The sequence below is a fragment of the Trichomycterus rosablanca genome, chromosome 14 (genome assembly GCF_030014385.1).
Source record: "Trichomycterus rosablanca isolate fTriRos1 chromosome 14, fTriRos1.hap1, whole genome shotgun sequence".
Taxonomy (NCBI): Eukaryota; Metazoa; Chordata; class Actinopteri; order Siluriformes; family Trichomycteridae; genus Trichomycterus; species Trichomycterus rosablanca.
The window spans coordinates 26,335,841-26,353,273 of NC_086001.1; the positions used below are offsets into that span (position 1 = coordinate 26,335,841).

The window sequence follows — 17,433 nt, forward strand, 5'->3', positions numbered from 1 at the left end:
TAATCCTTTTTTGTAGAGGGTATGTGGGTGTGCAGTTCAGGACTGTGTGCTTAGATTTCCTACCATCAGTGTGCAGAAGCAGAGCAGATTTGTCCAGGTTTTGTGGAAATGCTGTTTATATGCCTTTGTTTCTACTATTCCTTTTCCTCCTCTTCCTAATACATGTTAAATCCTCTGTACCTTATTTTCTTTTTCTTTGTGTTATCTTTTCTCCTTCTTCTTCTTTTCTTTTGAAGTTGCCTTGTTTTTGGTAAGATTCTGTCCAGATATGTTATTATTTTATCAGGTTTTGCCTAATCAAGTTATTTAAAAAAAAAAAAAAAAAAAAAAGACTTATCTTTAATATTACATTTAAGATTATTGTAGATATTAACTGTTTTACTAATTTATCTCACTCCAGAAACAAAAATACTAAATAAAATCAGGAGCTCATCTTATACATGTCTTCACTCTCTGTGGAACTTCTTCTCTCCTCTAAATAACTCACTCACTCTCTCTCCTTTAGTTCAGCAGAAGTGAAACTGATCTGATGCTGTTCTGTTCGAGTGCGGATCTGTTCCGTGTCTGTGTTTGTAGTTTTGTTGATAATTGAAGTTGATGAACGCAGGTGAGTTTATACATTTCCACACTTCTGTACATTACTGTGTATTGTTACTTTATGTAGTTCAGATTGTTGATTTGATTTAAACACACTTGTTTTGAACAGAACACTCACGAACTAAACCAGGAAGTCTTGGACATTCGCCTGACATTCGAGTTTCTTTCGGCTCGTTCTCGGCTAATAAACATCCAAAAATGAGTGAAACTGCATTAACTGATTCTGCAGTAAACAAGGAACAAACTACAATCAAATATGTTAAAAAGTTTTTTCTGTAAATGTTTATTTTCTGTTTCTGTGAGCTTCATCTGAGTTGAAATGCTAAGGAAGTGCTAAGGGAGCGTCTAAAAAGTGCATGAAGCCGAGGTGTAGTTATTACCCAGTGGCATGTACCATTCAATACAACTGTATAAAGTCCTACAGTATGGGTACAGTAACAATATATAGTGTCAACAATTCTAAAATCAATCATTTTAATATAATAAACGATGCAATAGTTACCTAGTGACATGTACCACCCATTACACTTAAATTACAGAAACAAACCCTACAGTATGGGTACAGTAATAAAGAATTGAAAGTAAAAAAAAAAAAAACATAATTTTTTTCATATAACCAAGGATGTAGTAGTTAACTAGTCACCTGTACTAGTTACTACAACCACATTATAAAAGTCTTACAGCATGGGTACAGTAACAAATCATAAAATGTACTACAGTAAAGGTACAGTAATAATAAAATATAGAAGATTAACGTTAACTACTGACTTGTACTACTTACTACAACAACATTGCAAATTAAAAGTCCCACAGCATGAGTACAGTACGTAACCAAAAAATTAACAAAAATCGAGAAACGTAAACATGAACATAACACTCACAAACTAAACCAGGAAGTCTGAGCTGCTGTAAATAACTTGCTGTGTTTACTGGTGTTTCTGTTTACGTGTAGAAAAATGGCGGAGTCCAAAATTTCAGTAACTCAGGACGAGTTCAGCTGTTCAGTCTGTCTGGAAACACTGAAGGATCCAGCTGCTATTCCATGTGGACACAGTTTCTGTATGGTGTGTATTAATAACTGCTGGGATCAGGAGGATGATAAGGGAACATACAGCTGTCCACAGTGTAGACAAACCTTCACTCCAAGACCTGTTGTGAGGAGAAACACCATGCTGGCTGGAGTTGTGGAGAAACTAAAGAAAACAGAACTTCAAGCTCCACATCCTGGTCACTGTTCTGCTGGACCTGAAGATGTGGATTGTGATTCCTGCACTGGGAAAAAATCCAAAGCAGTAAAATCCTGTCTGGTGTGTTTGGCCTCTTTCTGTGAAACTCACCTCCAACTTCACTATGAATCTCTTGCTTATAAAAAGCACAAGCTGGTTAAAGCCTCCAGACGACTCCAGGATCAGATCTGCTCTCAGCATGATAAACTGCTGGAGGTTTACTGTCGTACTGATCAGCAGTGTATCTGCATGTTGTGCACCATGGATGATCATAAAGGACATGATACAATATCAGCTGCAGCAGAAAGAACTGAGATACAGGTAAAAATATTACACAGCTCTCTTTACCAAGTAACAACTCATTATTATTTACACTGACGTTGTTTATGTGGTGCTTGTACACAATGCAAGTAAATCCTGAATTGTTATTCTGTGTAGAAGCAGCTGCTGGAGATCCAGAGAAAATTCCAGGAGAAAATCCAGAACAGAGAGAAGGAACTTTGTGAGCTGATAAACGCTGTGGAGTCTCACAAGGTAAGTTTTATAAACAAAACGCTCATAGGATCAGTCCGACTCTCCTCCATTAAACCAATCTTCATTAAACATGAGATATTTTATATCTCAGGTAACTTTGCAAGTGATTTTTGTTCATGAATTAAATATTAAATAAATATACACTTTGCCTGGTTATTTGGTGATTGATGCTGTACAACAATTTTGAGGTTGTGCTAATAATTATAAGGGTGATAAGATCAAATTAGGACCACCCAAGAAGATTATTGATTTTTGCTTGTGCTGGAGTTTAAGGTGGAAGGTAGAAGACTGGAACTCTTGCTTATATTTGGGAAGTAGAGTATCATATACTGCATCATGTGGACATAATGATGATGGTAACATTTACAAGGATATGAAAAATCAAGCCGTTTAGCACCATCACCAAGCTATGGGTGATGGAAGTCTTAGTCTGGCCAGTAGCTACATATGAATGTGAAGGATGGACAAAGATCTGAGTGAGAAACGTTTCCTCTTTCTGAATCTTCTAACAGTGTTCTGCACAGACAGCAGTGAAGAACATTGAGATGATCTGCACTGAACTAATCAACTCAATTACCAGAAGATGCTCTGAGCTAAAAGATCTGATCAGAGATCGAGAGACAGCAGAAGTAAGTCGAGCTGAAAAAGTGCTGGAACTGTTGGAACAAGAGATTGTAGAGCTGAAGAGGAAAGATGCTGAACTGGAACAGCTTTCACACACAGAGGATCCCGTCCATTTCCTCCAGGTAACAGCACTAAAAATAATTATATTACTGCTGCACCGGTCCAAGTAATAAATTACTGTACAGCGGTACCTTGTAACTTGACGTCCCCTAAACTCAAAATCTTTGAAACTTGACACCTTTGTTCTCTTATACTTGACATTTCTCTTAAACTTGATTTTTGTTAGCATTCATTCAACCACGGCACTAGCAAAGCATCCTCTCCTGTCTTCTCAGAGGTCTCCTTTTTATAGGCGTCTCCCCCGTTGGTTGCTTAGCACATCTTCGTGCATCTTCCTCAACTCTATAACATAGGGAACCCCCCCCCCCCCCCCCCCCCCCTACACAAAACACATTATGACCCATAAAGTCGTAACACTCGGGGTTCTGAGATATTGTGAGAATCAGAATCAGCTTTTCCGAGAGATCATGAAATACTGTTAATGTTATTAGGAGAAATGTCACTCTGTGCTTCATGTCTGTGGTCCATCATTTGTGATTCATCATCATCTTGTTGTTTCTCTGTGAACATTTTCTGACTGGATGTAGAATTTTCAGTCTCTCTCGGCTCCTGCTGGATCTGCAGAATCAGCCGCCATCACAATCAGTCCTTTCCTCTCATTTGATGATGTTACAAAGTCTGTATCTCAGCTGAGAGAGAAAGTAGAAGAATTCTGGAAAGAGCAGTGTGAGAAGATACCAGATGAAGGTGAGTTCAAGCCCTCAGTGTTCCATTGTCTCCAAAATGCTTTAGTACCCAGTACCAAATTACTTCAGTATCCACATTTTGTTCATTCTTTTTGCAGTGAAGAAAGTCCGGATTACTCCACCTACTGAACTTAAAATCAGAGAAGATTTTCTATACTGTAAGTTTCTCACAAGCACACAAACATACACAGTGCAGTGAAAAAGTATTTGCACCCCCCCAACTGTTTTGATCTAGTTTGGAATAGTTTGGACAGGGGTGACGTGGTTCTGACAGTGATCATGCCTCGGATTAGGGGCATTTTGGGTCCTTGCTAAAGACCACTGTTCCATGTACCTTTCTTCAATAGTTATTTAAAATCACCAAGAACTCCAGAGGTTAAAACAATCATTTAAACTGCTGTCTGTATATTTTTGATCCAGGAGATTTTATGAGTCTCAATTATTCAGTCACAGAAACCACTGAAATACACACACACACACACACACTAACATACACCAACACATTCACACACACACACACAGTTACAGAGACACACCCACCCACACACATGCTTACACACATTCACATGCATGTGCATACACGCACACACACACACACAATTTAAAGAGCTTTATTACCATGACTGTGTTTGTTGTTGAATTGTGTGTTGCTGGTGTGTGTCTGTGTACTGTTTGTAAATATGTCGTGTTTGTGGGGTGTCTCTGTATGTCTGTGTAGTGTTTGTGTAGCATTTGTGTGTTTGAGTATTATCTGTGTGTATGTGTAGTGTCTGTGTGTATATGTGCTGTGTTTGTGTAATGTGTGTGTTTGTGTTATCTATGTGTTTGTGTATTTTTGTGGTGTTCATGTGTTTGTGTAGCTTTTGTGTTTGTGTGATTGTGCAGTGTATCTGTATGCCTGTTCAGTGACTATGTGTAGTGTTCATGAGTTTGTGTTGTGAGGGAGGGAAAACTAGAGGGTGCCGCTGCACCTGTAGCATTATCCACGATATTCCTGAACTTTGACCTTTCCCGTGATTCGTAGCGGAAGCCGGTTTTTGACTTCCGGTTACAGTGTTTACGTTCTGAACGACAGAAGTAGTGGTCATTCTTAACTGTTTTTTAACAAACATGGCTAAAAACGCTAGGTGGTTGCATAGTAAGGAGATTTTAAGAAGCTGTGGTGACCGTGTTCTAACAGTGCCCCACCCTTCCATGCTTACAGAGTGGGTAGATGACATGAAATTGTGGCCAGAGGTTAGCTATATTGATATAGTGAACTATTTCGTCTTTTCCGAAGGTGTAGACAGTGAGGAGCTACGGAATTATAAAAGCACAGAGGCATACAATTACCTCCATAGCAACAAAATCGGAAAGGTTTTATATAGTAAACACAGCGACTTCATTTTCTTGAAAGCGGAGGTAGAACCGAGTCAGAGCGTCAGCCGAGGTAAACATCAGGCGTGGGTAATGCTGAGGGAAAGTGGCGTAGTGGAGACTGTGGGTTGCTCATGCATTGCAGGGTTAGGGAAGTCCTGCAGCCACGCAGCAGCTGTGCTGTGGAAGGTAGGGATGAGCCTAGGAACATTCTAATTGCTGTGAAACATTTGAAATAATAAACAATGTATAACGACTAATTTGTTGATTGTTTTTACTTCTACAACAGTGTATACTTATATTGTTTCATAAGTGGATGTAAAGCAGGGAAAGGGAGCTAAATGGACAGAATAAAACGCGTTGCGTTGTTTAATTTACTAAAACGACAAACTGGGAACAGCAAACAGTGTATACACCCATTCGGTATTCACTTGGACAAGCCGTGTCTGGATGTGAATGTTATTTGTCCAATTTCTGCAACGCGCTTTAAAATTTTGGACCATACAAAGTGAAAGTGCATTATACGAGTTATGTTACGGAACTGAATGTGAAAGTGAAAATGAATTTCGCCACTCCTCCACATCCTCCGTTGCCCTTAGAACCCCCCCCCCCCCCCTTCAATTCGCCCACACACCCCTATTAATTCGCCTACATCCCTGTCAACTCACCCCCACCACCCTATGCCCCGGTTTTTGCCATGCTGCAAAGGTGGCAACTCTAACCAAACTCCAATTACTTACTACTGCTCATAACTACATTCTGCTGCTGAAGTGAAGAATAGTAGCAACTTTTGTTAAGCTCACCCCCCACCCTTAAACCCATTATAAGGAAAAACACAAAATTGCTTACTTTCTTTTTTAATCACAGGTTGATTATTTAAACAGCATTTATGAGCAGTAATATGTAAGAAGTGCTTTGTGTTCCTAGTTGTTTTAGTACATTAAACCATGTTAAGCTTTTTTTCCATGTTAAGCATGTTAGACTGTCTCATATCACTATTTCAGGTGCAGAATGCAGTGGTCAGTGGAAAGACAGGGATAGCATGTACAGATAAACAGCACAGGTGGAATGCAGGGACATCAAAGAACCTTCAGCCTAAACGGCTGTGTCAGATTAACTTCAGACACCATAGGGTAGAGGATGAATATGACTGCAATGACCGCAGTGTCAGATCTAAATTGCTTCCAAACACACCACATCATCTGTCACACAAAGAGTTTAGAGAGAGTGTAGACAAAGCTCCTACCAAGTCACTCTTTCTTTTAAAGAATACTTTACTGGAGAAGTGTTACAGTGCCACTCCAACAGAACAACCTTGCAGGCAAACAAAAACAGTTGATGAAAAAATTTTCCTGGCACACCAGACTCACAGTGATGACCTTATATGTAAAGCATGCAAGGCATTCTACCAAGCATTCATTGAGGTTAATGACATACAAGCAGCTCAGATAGAATTTGAGACAAGAGAGCAAAGTGCATCTGATTTGTGGCAAAGTTTAAGGAAAATCAGAATTACTGCAAGTTCTGCAAAAAAAGTTCCAGTACATACCACCACAAGAAGCGACAAATTTCTATGTGAGCATATGTATCCTACCTTTCGAGGCAACTATGCTACCAATTATGGGAAAAAAAATGAACTTGCAGCTTGCAACCACCTGAAAGAGCAAGGCATGAACATTACACACAGTGGATCTGTTATAAGTCTTCAAGAACCTTGGCTCTCAGCAAGTCCAGATGGAGTCATTGACTCCACTGTGCTTCTTGAGATAAAATGTCCAGTGCCAAACAAAAGCCATACGTCACTCATTGATCAGCTCACACAGAAATGCAGTGACATCAAGTTAGTGAATGGAAAACTTCAGCTGCAGAAAACTGGTAGCAGAGGATACTACATGCAGTTACAACTTTCAATGTTTTGCACAGGTCTGAACACAGCCAGACTATTTATCTGGACACCTAATGAGAATGTTGTTTTTACAGTTGAGTTTGACAAGGTGTTTGTACAGGAGCATGTACAGCGTCTGAAATGTTTTTACTTTTCATGTATGCTGCCTCACATTGTAGATTAATTTGTTGGGGGAAGGCTTACACTGAATGACAGATTTGTTGACATTATGAGAAAGGTCTAGATTAAACGTGTGATGAAATATATTGCCATCAGCAATCTGGATGACAACTCTGGGTGCATTAGAGCTGTGTAAAGGAATTAGATTCCTTTTTAATGTAAAGCATGTACAAATTTACACAGAAATACATTCTTTTAGTCGGTTTTATTAAAATATTTTAACTATGAAACCAGCATTGCAATTCACAAGTTAAATTCAGTGTAAACAGTTCATTATAAATACAATACAATGTTGATTTAAAATTAAGATGTTCACATACTGTTATGGAAATATACTACACATATTTACAAATGACATAATTTATAGGAAAAATTAAATTTTTTTTTTATGAAATGTTTCATGTATAAAATGTTTATTGTTTAAAAATACTTAATACTTAAAACACTTAATATACTTATCAGAATAAAAATAAATAAATAAAAATCATTTTCAGACCTGGTGCTTTGCATGACCACAGCTTTCTAGATTTTACTATTAATGTAGTGTAGACATACTAGTGTTACTTGCAAAATTACTCAGAATCACGAATTAGTTCATCCCTCAGATTCACAAGGGCGGCACATACCCTCAGAATTTTGTCTATTTTGGAAGCCATGGTAATTGGTACAACCTGTGACAGTATTTTATATACTTTCAAACGTCTAATTGCTCTTTCCACATGGATTCGAACATTTGCAATTCTTCTAGTGGCAGTTACCTGTTCCTCAGTTAGCTGAACACCTTTTTTAGTGAATGATGGCATTACTAACTTCACTTTCTTTTCAAAGAGTAAATCTCTTATTAAAAAGCCCCGGTCTGCCATTACTTCATCTCCAGGATTCAAGTAGTCTAAAATTCCTGAGTCCATGGTTATAAATTTATCACTGCAACGCCCACCATAAGCTGCAGAGATAAACATGATAAGTCCACATGGGGCAATTGCTACAAGATATTTTACTGTGTTGTGCGAGTAGTAGTGGCTATATGATTCTCCTCTTGAATCCAAGTTTCTGGGTTTTTGTAATAAGCTCTCACTGCAGTCTAAAATGCATGTAGTATTAGGAAATTTATTTTTAAATGCAGCTGGCAGTGTTGCCTGGATAGTTTCCTTTGGAAGCCATGGAATAAGTGGTCGTAAAACTTCCTCCATTTTGTCAATCCAATATGAGATTATCTTACTAGCCATACTCTGTGATACACAGAATTGCCTACTCAGGTCTCCTATCACACGGTTCAGTTTCAATTTCATAAGTGTCATGAGCACTTGTTCTCTTATGGGCATTGTAAAAGCACTGCTGGCAAACATTTCCAGTGTTAAAACAAGGGTGTTAAATGTTTCAAGTTTTAAACCAGTGTACAGCAAGGAATCTGAATTGTTCTGAAGCATGAAGTACCCCAAGTCACTACACTGTGTCATCTGGTCCTGCAGAACCTTTTCCATGCCTGTCTTTGTGTAATCATGATCAAGCAGGGCAAGGTCCTCCCACTGTGTATGAACAGAGTGGTACTGTGAGACAGAGGTATGCTGAATGCTTTTAGCTCCTGAGTGTTCCATGCCAGTCTGAGGGAAGGCCACACAGCAATCTGATAAAAAGAGTTTTACACACAACCAGTCAATACAGACAAGACAAATTTAATCTTTTGTCCAATAGCAAGACTCTTCTGGAAGAATAGAAAAATTTTCTACTAAATTAAATCGATAAGTCAGGGCTTCATAGTAAATCATTGCACACATGTACTACAGTCCAAGTATATATGTTACATTTTGTGGGTGGCAAACTTCTGTTAAGCTACCCTGATAAAACAACCAATGTACAGGACATTCAATTAAAATGCTTAACGCGAGAAAAGATTAATGTGGCTTAATATAGTAAAACAATTACAAAGGAACACCAAACTAAACTCACTTGTTACTGCTCATAAGTAATCTCTACTGATGAATATCTAATCCATTTATTTTGAATTACAGATATATTCTGCAATAACTTAAAATTGGATAATTTTACAGAAAATGTCTCAGTTTTTCTTATTATAAGAATATTCATTATACTAAGTTGAAAGCACTCACCACAAGTGGCAGTAGATGTCGTCTGGTTTACTCGAACTAGCTTTCGTCTCTTCTTTTGGGGTGGTTTGTCGTAACCCAAATACAGCTCCGGATCAGGATGCAATTCTGTTGGCTTCTTTTCAACGAAGTGAAATGAGCAAACATATATCCTCTTTGGAGGATATTTCAGTTTTAAAGCTGCAAGCCACGCTAGTTTCCTTTCCTTCTTTGTTGGCATGGAATGTAACGCATAAGGCGCAGGGCACGGACAGTGTTTACGAATCAGCTTGTGTTCAAAGCACGAACTTTCCAACAACAGCTTCAATTTTGTGGAGTTGTTGTGGCACCCGTGAGCGGCACACGTCGATCCCGAACTCATATTTGTACCATGCGGTCCTTTCCAAAAGTAATAAATTGTTCTATTTAACAATGTTGTTGTTGTTAGTACTACAGCAAATGTAACGCGACCGGAAACGAAAAACCGGCAAACGGAAATACGGAGGTGTCATGGCAGCCCCCATTGTGTTGCCAGGAAAATCGTGGATAAAGTCATGCGGCTGTGAGCAGTACAGAAAGTGTCCTGTGTCTTTTTCCTTTATTATTTTCTATCATCCCCTCTCTCAGGTATGAATAAATCTGTATAATATCTAAAGAGATAACCGCTTGTGAAGTTTAGTGTAATTTGTTTGATGATAAATTCATTGTTTTAGTCAGTGTTTACAAACGGCAGCTAGCCGGCTATGCTAATTAGCACCGCGCTCCGGTTTAAGTTTATGCTAAGCTAGCGACTTCGGTTCCAAGAAGTTGTGTGTTCAGTTTAAAGAGATATTTTGTAATATTTGCAATGCTAGTTGTTTTTGTTGTTTATATTTTATATGAAACGAATTATTAGTGAAGTGAATGATTAGTTAATGTGTATAAGCTGAGTATTTATGTTATTTGATCTCAAGTTGTGGAGAAATATATTATTATATATGATATGAAGATATATTATAATATGATGATGGCGTCCCCTCGTAGTCCGAGGATAGATCTCCAGTGCACTGATGCTTGGTTCTCCGTCAGTGTTTGGCTCTCTGATGGCTGATGAGACCAGTTTTTGAGACAAAGATTCTTGGACATTTTTCACAGGTATTGTAAGAGCTTGAAGGTTGCCGTGCTCTTTCCTTTCTCCGTTGTCGTCTCGCTTCCACATCCGATCTTCTGTTGGCTTCGAACAGTGTAATTCCTTGTTTAATCACTCTTCTCCAGAGGGGTCTTTCTTGAGTCGATGCTTCCCAGTTCTTGGGGTCGATGCCTGTGGATTTTAGGGTCCGCTTTAATTGATGTTTGTAGCGTTTCAGTGGGGTACGATGCGAGTTCACCAAACAGGATCCATCGTGGGAGTCTCCTGACATGCGAGTTACGTGGCCCATCCACCGGAGTTGATGTTTCATGATGGATGCTTCAATGCTGACAGAGGAAGCTCTTTCCAGCACAGAATTATTTGTCACATAATCATCTCAGTTAATGTTGAGGATGGCTCGCAGCTTCAGTTGGTGGAACTGCTCCAGCCTCTTCAGATCGGCTCGGTAGAGGGTCCAGGTTTCACATCCATACAGAAGAGTGGATGCGACGACGGCGTTGTAGACCATAAGTTTTGTTTGATGGGTCAGATCCTTGTTGCGGAAGACACGGCTGGTGAGTCCTCCGAAGGCTCAATGTGCCGCTTGGATTCTGTTCTCTACATCCTTAGATGATGTGCACTGGGTGGACAGGATGCTGCCAAGATACGGGAAGTGGTCCACACATTCTAGGGTCTTCTCGTTGATTGAGATGTTGAAGTCTGGTAGGGAAGTCCCGAGAGGCGGTTTTGCGAGGACCTTGGTTTTTGAGGCGTTCACGGTCATGCCAAAGCGTGTGTATGCTGCGTTGAAGTTGTTGACTGATGTTTGTAAGTCTTTGACTGAGTGGGTTGGTGCAGCGTTGTCGTCTGCATATTGCATTTCGGTGACTTTGATGGTGGAAACCAGGCTTCTGGATCTCAGACGGGACAGGTTGAATAGTCCTCCGTCCAGCCTGTACCTCATTTCAATGCCAGGGTTATTGGGTGGTATCTCATACATCATGGCGGCAAGGTAGATGGCAAACAAGGTAGGTGCAAGGACACATCCCTGTTTCAGTCCACACGTGATTGGGAATTCTTCAGATATGTTGTTCTGATGGATGACTCGTGCTGTCATGCCGTCGTGTAGGGCTTGGATTAGTTGGATGAAGGGGTTGGGGAAGCCAAAGCGTCGTAGGACTTCCCACATGGCAGCCCTTTTGACACTGTCGTAGGCCTTCTCCAGATCACAGAAGACTAGGAAGAGAGGTTTTTGCTGTTCACGTGATTTTTCTTGTAACTGGCGAGCACAGAAAATCATGTCGATTGTTCCTCTGGTTGTACGGAATCCACATTGTGACTCCGGAAGGATTTCTTCTGCAACCTTTTGAAGACGATTTTGGATGATCCGGGTGAAGATCTTCCCAGCGATGGAAAGCAGGGATATTCCACGGTAATTCCCACAGATGTTCCGGTCACCCTTTTTGAAGATCGTCACAATCAGTGCATTCTTCATGTCGTCAGGGACTTGTCTTGCTTCCCACATTCGGAGCATCAGTACGAAGAGGCGGGTCTTGAGTGTTATACCGCCATGTACAAGGAGCTCGACTGGGATGTTGTCGGGTCCAGCGGCTCTTCCGCATCGTATGAGGCTTAGAGCTGTTTCGAATTCTTGGTAGGACGGAGGTGCTGTCAGCTCAAGTCGTAGGGGCAGTTGGGGGACGTTTCTCAGGAAGTCTCTGGCAACGGATGACTTTCGGTTAAGAAGAGTGTCAAAATGTTCCTTCCAGCAGTCTAGGATGGCTTGGCTGTCCGTTAGAAGTGTGCAGTTGTCAGAGGACATAAGCGTTCCAACAGAGGATCTCCTTGGGCCATAGATCTCTTTGAGGCTCGCATAGAAGTTCTTTGTGATTGTGTAGGGTTTGTGTGATTGTGTAGTTTGCGTGATTGTGTAGGGTTTGTGTAACATATGTGTGTATGTGTTAGTTTGTGTGATTGTGTAGTGTTTGTGTTATTGTGTAGGGTTTATGTGATTGTGTAGGGTTTGTGTGATTGTGTAGTGTTTGCGTGATTGTGTAGGGTTTGTGTATGTGTAAGTTTGTGATTGTGTAGGGTTTGTGTGATTGTGTAGTGTTTGTGTGATTGTGTAGGGTTTGTGTGATTGTGTAGTGTTTGCGTGATTGTGTAGGGTTTGTGTAATATATGTGTGTGTGTTAGTTTGTGTGATTGTGTAGTGTTTGTGTGATTGTGTAGTGTTTGTGTAATATGTGTGAGTTTGTGTGATTGTGTAGGGTTTGTGTGATTGTGTAGTGTTTGTGTGATGTGTAGGGTTTGTGTGATTGTGTAGTGTTTGTGTAATATGTGTGAGTTTGTGTGATTGTGTAGGGTTTGTGTGATTGTGTAGTGTTTGTGTGATTGTGTAGGGTTTGTGTGATTGTGTAGTGTTTGCGTGATTGTGTAGTGTTTGCGTGATTGTAGGGTTTGTGTAATATATGTGTGTATGTGTTAGTTTGTGTGATTGTGTAGTGTTTGTGTGATTGTGTAGTGTTTGTGTGATTGTGTAGTGTTTGTGTAATATGTGTGATTGTGTGAGTTTGTGTGATTGTGTAGGGTTTGTGTAATTGTGTAGTGTTTGTGTGATTGTGTAGGGTTTGTGTGATTGTGTAGTGTTTGTGTAATATGTGTGAGTTTGTGTGATTGTGTAGGGTTTGTGTGATTGTGTAGTGTTTGTGTGATTGTGTAGTGTTTGTGTAATATATGTGTGATTGTGTGAGTTTGTGTGAGTGTGTAGTGTTTGTGTGATTGTGTAGGGTTTGTGTGATTGTGTAGTGTTTGTGTAATATGTGTGTATGTGTGAGTTTGTGTGATTGTGTAGGGTTTGTGTGATTGTGTAGTGTTTGTGTGATTGTGTAGTGTTTGTGTAATATATGTGTGATTGTGTAGGGTTTGTGTGATTGTGTAGTGTTTGTGTGATACATGTGTGTTTGTGTGATTGTGTAGGGTTTGTGTGATATATGTGTGTTTGTGTGATTGTGTAGTGTTTGTGTGATATGTGTGTTTGTGTGATTGTGTAGTGTTTGTGTGATTGTGTAGTGTTTGTGTAATATATGTGTGTATGTGTGAGTTTGTGTAATTGTGTAGAGTTTGTGTTATTGTGTAGGGTTTGTGTAATGTGTGTATGTGTGAGTTTTTGTGATTGTGTAGTGTTTGCGTGATTGTGTAGGGTTTGTGTGATTGTGTAGGGTTTGTGTAATATATGTGTGTGTGAGTTTGTGTGATTGTGTAGGGTTTGTGTGATTGTGTAGTGTTTGTGTAATATGTGTGTTTGTGTGATTGTGTAGGGTTTGTGTGATTGTGTAGTGTTTGTGTAATATATGTGTGTATGTGTGAGTTTGTGTGATTGTGTAGGGTTTGTGTGATTGTGTAGTTTGCGTGATTGTGTAGTGTTTGTGTAATATATGTGTGTATGTGTGAGTTTGTGTGATTGTGTAGTGTTTGTGTGATTGTGTAGTGTTTGTGTGATTGTGTAGTGTTTGTGTAATATATGTGTGTGTGAGTTTGTGTGATTGTGTAGGGTTTGTGTGATTGTGTAGTGTTTGTGTAATATATGTGTGTATGTGTGATTGTGTAGTGTTTGTGTAATATATGTGTGTTTGTGTGATTGTGTAGGGTTTGTGTGATATATGTGTGTTTGTGTGATTGTGTAGGGTTTGTGTGATTGTGTAGTGTTTGTGTGATTGTGTAGGGTTTGTGTGATTGTGTAGTGTTTGCGTGGTTGTGTAGTGTTTGTGTGATTGTGTAGTGTTTGTGTAATATATGTGTGAGTTTGTGTGATTGTGTAGTGTTTGCGTGATTGTGTAGAGTTTGTATGATTGTGTAGTGTTTGTGTAATGTGTGTATGTGTGAGTTTGTGTGATTGTGTAGGGTTTGTGTGATTGTGTAGGGTTTGTGTAATGTGTGTATGTGTGAGTTTGTGTGATTGTGTAGGGTTTGTGTGATTGTGTAGGGTTTGTGTAATGTGTGTATGTGTGAGTTTGTGTGATTGTGTAGGGTTTGTGTGATTGTGTAGGGTTTGTGTGATTGTGTAGTGTTTGTGTATTATATGTGTGTATGTGTGAGTTTGTGTAATTGTGTAGAGTTTGTGTGATTGTGTAGGGTTTGTGTAATGTGTGTATGTTTGAGTTTGTGTGATTGTGTAGGGTTTGTGTAATGTGTGTATGTTTGAGTTTGTGTGATTGTGTAGGGTTTGTGTGATTGTGTAGTGTTTGTGTTATATATGTGTGTTTGTGTGATTGTGTAGGGTTTGTGTGATTGTGTAGGGTTTGTGTGATTGTGTAGTGTTTGTGTGATTGTGTAGGGTTTGTGTAATATATGTGTGTATGTGTGATTGTGTAGTGTTTGCGTGATTGTGTAGGGTTTGTGTGATTGTGTAGTGTTTGTGTAATATATGTGTGTTTTTGTGATTGTGTAGGGTTTGTGTGATTGTGTAGGGTTTGTGTGATTGTGTAGTGTTTGTGTTATATATGTGTGTTTGTGTGATTGTGTAGGGTTTGTGTGATTGTGTAGGGTTTGTGTGATTGTGTAGTGTTTGTGTGATTGTGTAGGGTTTGTGTAATATATGTGTGTATGTGTGATTGTGTAGTGTTTGCGTGATTGTGTAGGGTTTGTGTGATTGTGTAGTGTTTGTGTAATATGTGTGTGTGAGTTTGTGTGATTGTGTAGTGTTTGTGTGATTGTGTAGGGTTTGTGTGATTGTGTAGTGTTTGTTTGTGTGAGTTTGTGTGATTGTGTAGGGTTTGTGTGATTGTGTAGTGTTTGCGTGATTGTGTAGGATTTGTGTGATTGTGTAGTGTTTGTGTGTGTGAGTTTGTGTGAGTTTGTCTGATTGTGTAGTTTGTTTAATGTGTGTGTGCAGTTTGTGTAATGAATGTGTGTGTTTGTTTAGTGTCACACTTTCTCTCTCTCACACACACACACACTGTACACACACTACACACACACACACACACACTGTACACACTCTCTCTCTCACTTCTATGTTAATTGGTTTATTTTGTGTTTCCTCTCCAGATGTTTGTCGGTTCACACTGGATCCAAACACAGTAAATAAAAACCTCCGTCTGTCTGAGGAGAACAAAGTGGTGACCTGGAGTATAACAGAACAGTCGTATCCTGATCATCCAGATAGATTTGATGGTTGGTCTCAGGTTGTGTGTAGAGAGAGTGTGAGTGGACGCTGTTACTGGGAGGTTGAGTGGAGTGGGAATGATGGGGTTTATATAGCAGTGTCATATAAAAGCATCAGCAGGAAGGGACGTGGTGGTGAGTGTTTGTTTGGATGTAATGATCAGTCCTGGAGTTTGTTCTGTTCTCCATCCAGATTTTTATTTAGGCACAATAACAAAAAGACTGAAATTCCCACAATGCCGAGTTCCTCTAGAATAGGAGTGTATGTGGATTATGAAGCAGGAACTCTGTCCTTCTACAGCGTCTCTGATACAATGAAGCTCCTCCACAGAGTTCAGACCACGTTCACTCAGCTCCTCTACCCGGGGTTTAGTCTTTATTCAGGATCAAAAGTGAAACTGTCAGATTTAACAAATTAAATGTAAAATTTACATGAAAGTGTAACATTAAACTGTTTGAGTGATTTTAGAATCTGTGAGGCAGTGATACATTTATGAAGATTTTCTTTTTCAATTTATTAACCACCATTTATTCAGTGCTGTGAAAAAGTATTTACCTCCTTATCTGATTTCTTCTTTTCTTGAATATTTATCATCTAAATGATTCAGATATTAAAACTAAATTAAATAAAAGACAAACTGAATATTTAAAAACATAAAAGAGAAAATTTGTGTACATTACAAAATGGTAAATGTGATCATTTTCACCTTAAACTTCTTTCTTCCCAAGTCTGTTATAACCCCAAATCAGAAAAAGTTGGGACAGTATGAAAAATGCAAATAAAATAAAAAATACATTAATAATTAATAATAATAAAGTCACAAATCTGTACCTATTGAACAAGATGTAATGTATCTCTAGCACCACTAGATGGGGATGATGAACTCCACATGATTATAAACTACACTTTAAAAGTCAGTTAAACGGTAAAAATTTTTAATTTGGCTTTTTTCAGTTTAGCTACTAATAAATGCAGTACAAGGAGACCTTTGATTTTCAAAAAGAGTTAAACAAAGTTATGACAGTTATTTTCCAGATTTGTGACAATATTATTATAATTATTATTGTTATTATTTGTATTTTATTGTTATAATGATTAATTGTTGCTGTTGGGTTTGTTGCTGTAGGTTTACATTGCTGTCTTCAGGATTTCCTCTTTAGTGATATTTAATGTTAATAGCTGTTCTGATCTAAAAGATGTTGCTGCCTTTGACCTTTAAAACTGAAAAGTGATTTGTGAGATAATTAAAATAAGTAAAATGTTTATTTTGTACTTTGGTTTTATATTATTTGTACAAACATTTGTTTTATGCAACTTTAAACCTGTAATAAAAGATGAACATTTTAAATGTGTCTTTATTTGCTTTAACTAAGCTAAAGTTTTTAACAGGGACAAAAATGACAGTTTGTGTAGCAGGGCTGAACACGTAAGTAAAATGTTTTTATGAAGCTATAAAACTACTTCCACTGACCAAAGTACACAGATCTCACACTTGTCAGAGACAACGTTTGAAGCCAAAAGTGGGTGTTGCACGTACGGGGATCGAACCCGCGACCTTGGCGTTTTTAGCACCACGCTCTAACCAACTGAGCTAAACGGCCGATGTACAAGGGCAAGGCATATACCCACATACCCGATTCCACACTGACAGCCCTTCAGTTATGGAGCTGCCACACAGAAACGATGGAGAGCTTTACTGTTGTTGAGCAGAACAGATCTTCGTGTGAGATGACTGAGGTTCATGTAGTTTTCTTTTAAGAATAAATAAAAGCTGATGCTTTTAACCTCATACTTTCCTAATACTTTTATTCTACACGGTCTAAATTTATTTTAGTCTTCTGCCATGTGCAGTGCAAGAATTCACAT

General features: G+C 38.9%; 1 protein-coding gene and 1 non-coding gene across 5 annotated transcripts; one reads left to right on the forward strand and one right to left on the reverse strand.

The window, feature by feature from the left end:
- The first annotated feature begins 1,529 nt into the window (after nucleotides 1-1,529).
- LOC134326785 (tripartite motif-containing protein 16-like) lies at nucleotides 1,530-16,873 on the forward strand. Of its 4 annotated transcripts, none has more exons than XM_063008943.1 (6): nucleotides 1,530-2,144; nucleotides 2,262-2,357; nucleotides 2,870-3,103; nucleotides 3,629-3,788; nucleotides 3,886-3,945; nucleotides 15,450-16,873. In XM_063008943.1, exons 1-6 carry the CDS (start codon nucleotides 1,554-1,556, stop codon nucleotides 15,983-15,985), a joined length of 1,677 nt encoding a protein of 558 aa, XP_062865013.1. In that variant the 5' UTR covers nucleotides 1,530-1,553; the 3' UTR covers nucleotides 15,986-16,873. The 4 variants fall into 4 exon arrangements, with proteins under 4 accessions (XP_062865013.1, XP_062865011.1, XP_062865010.1 ...); XM_063008941.1 differs by having other exon boundaries at nucleotides 1,554-2,144; nucleotides 3,629-3,767; XM_063008940.1 differs by having other exon boundaries at nucleotides 1,554-2,144; nucleotides 3,638-3,788.
- Nucleotides 16,874-17,092: 219 nt separating this feature from the next.
- On the reverse strand, nucleotides 17,093-17,164 carry trnaf-aaa (transfer RNA phenylalanine (anticodon AAA)). Its single transcript has one exon. It is a non-coding gene; the product is annotated as a tRNA-Phe (tRNA).
- Between the last annotated feature and the right edge of the window lie 269 nt (nucleotides 17,165-17,433).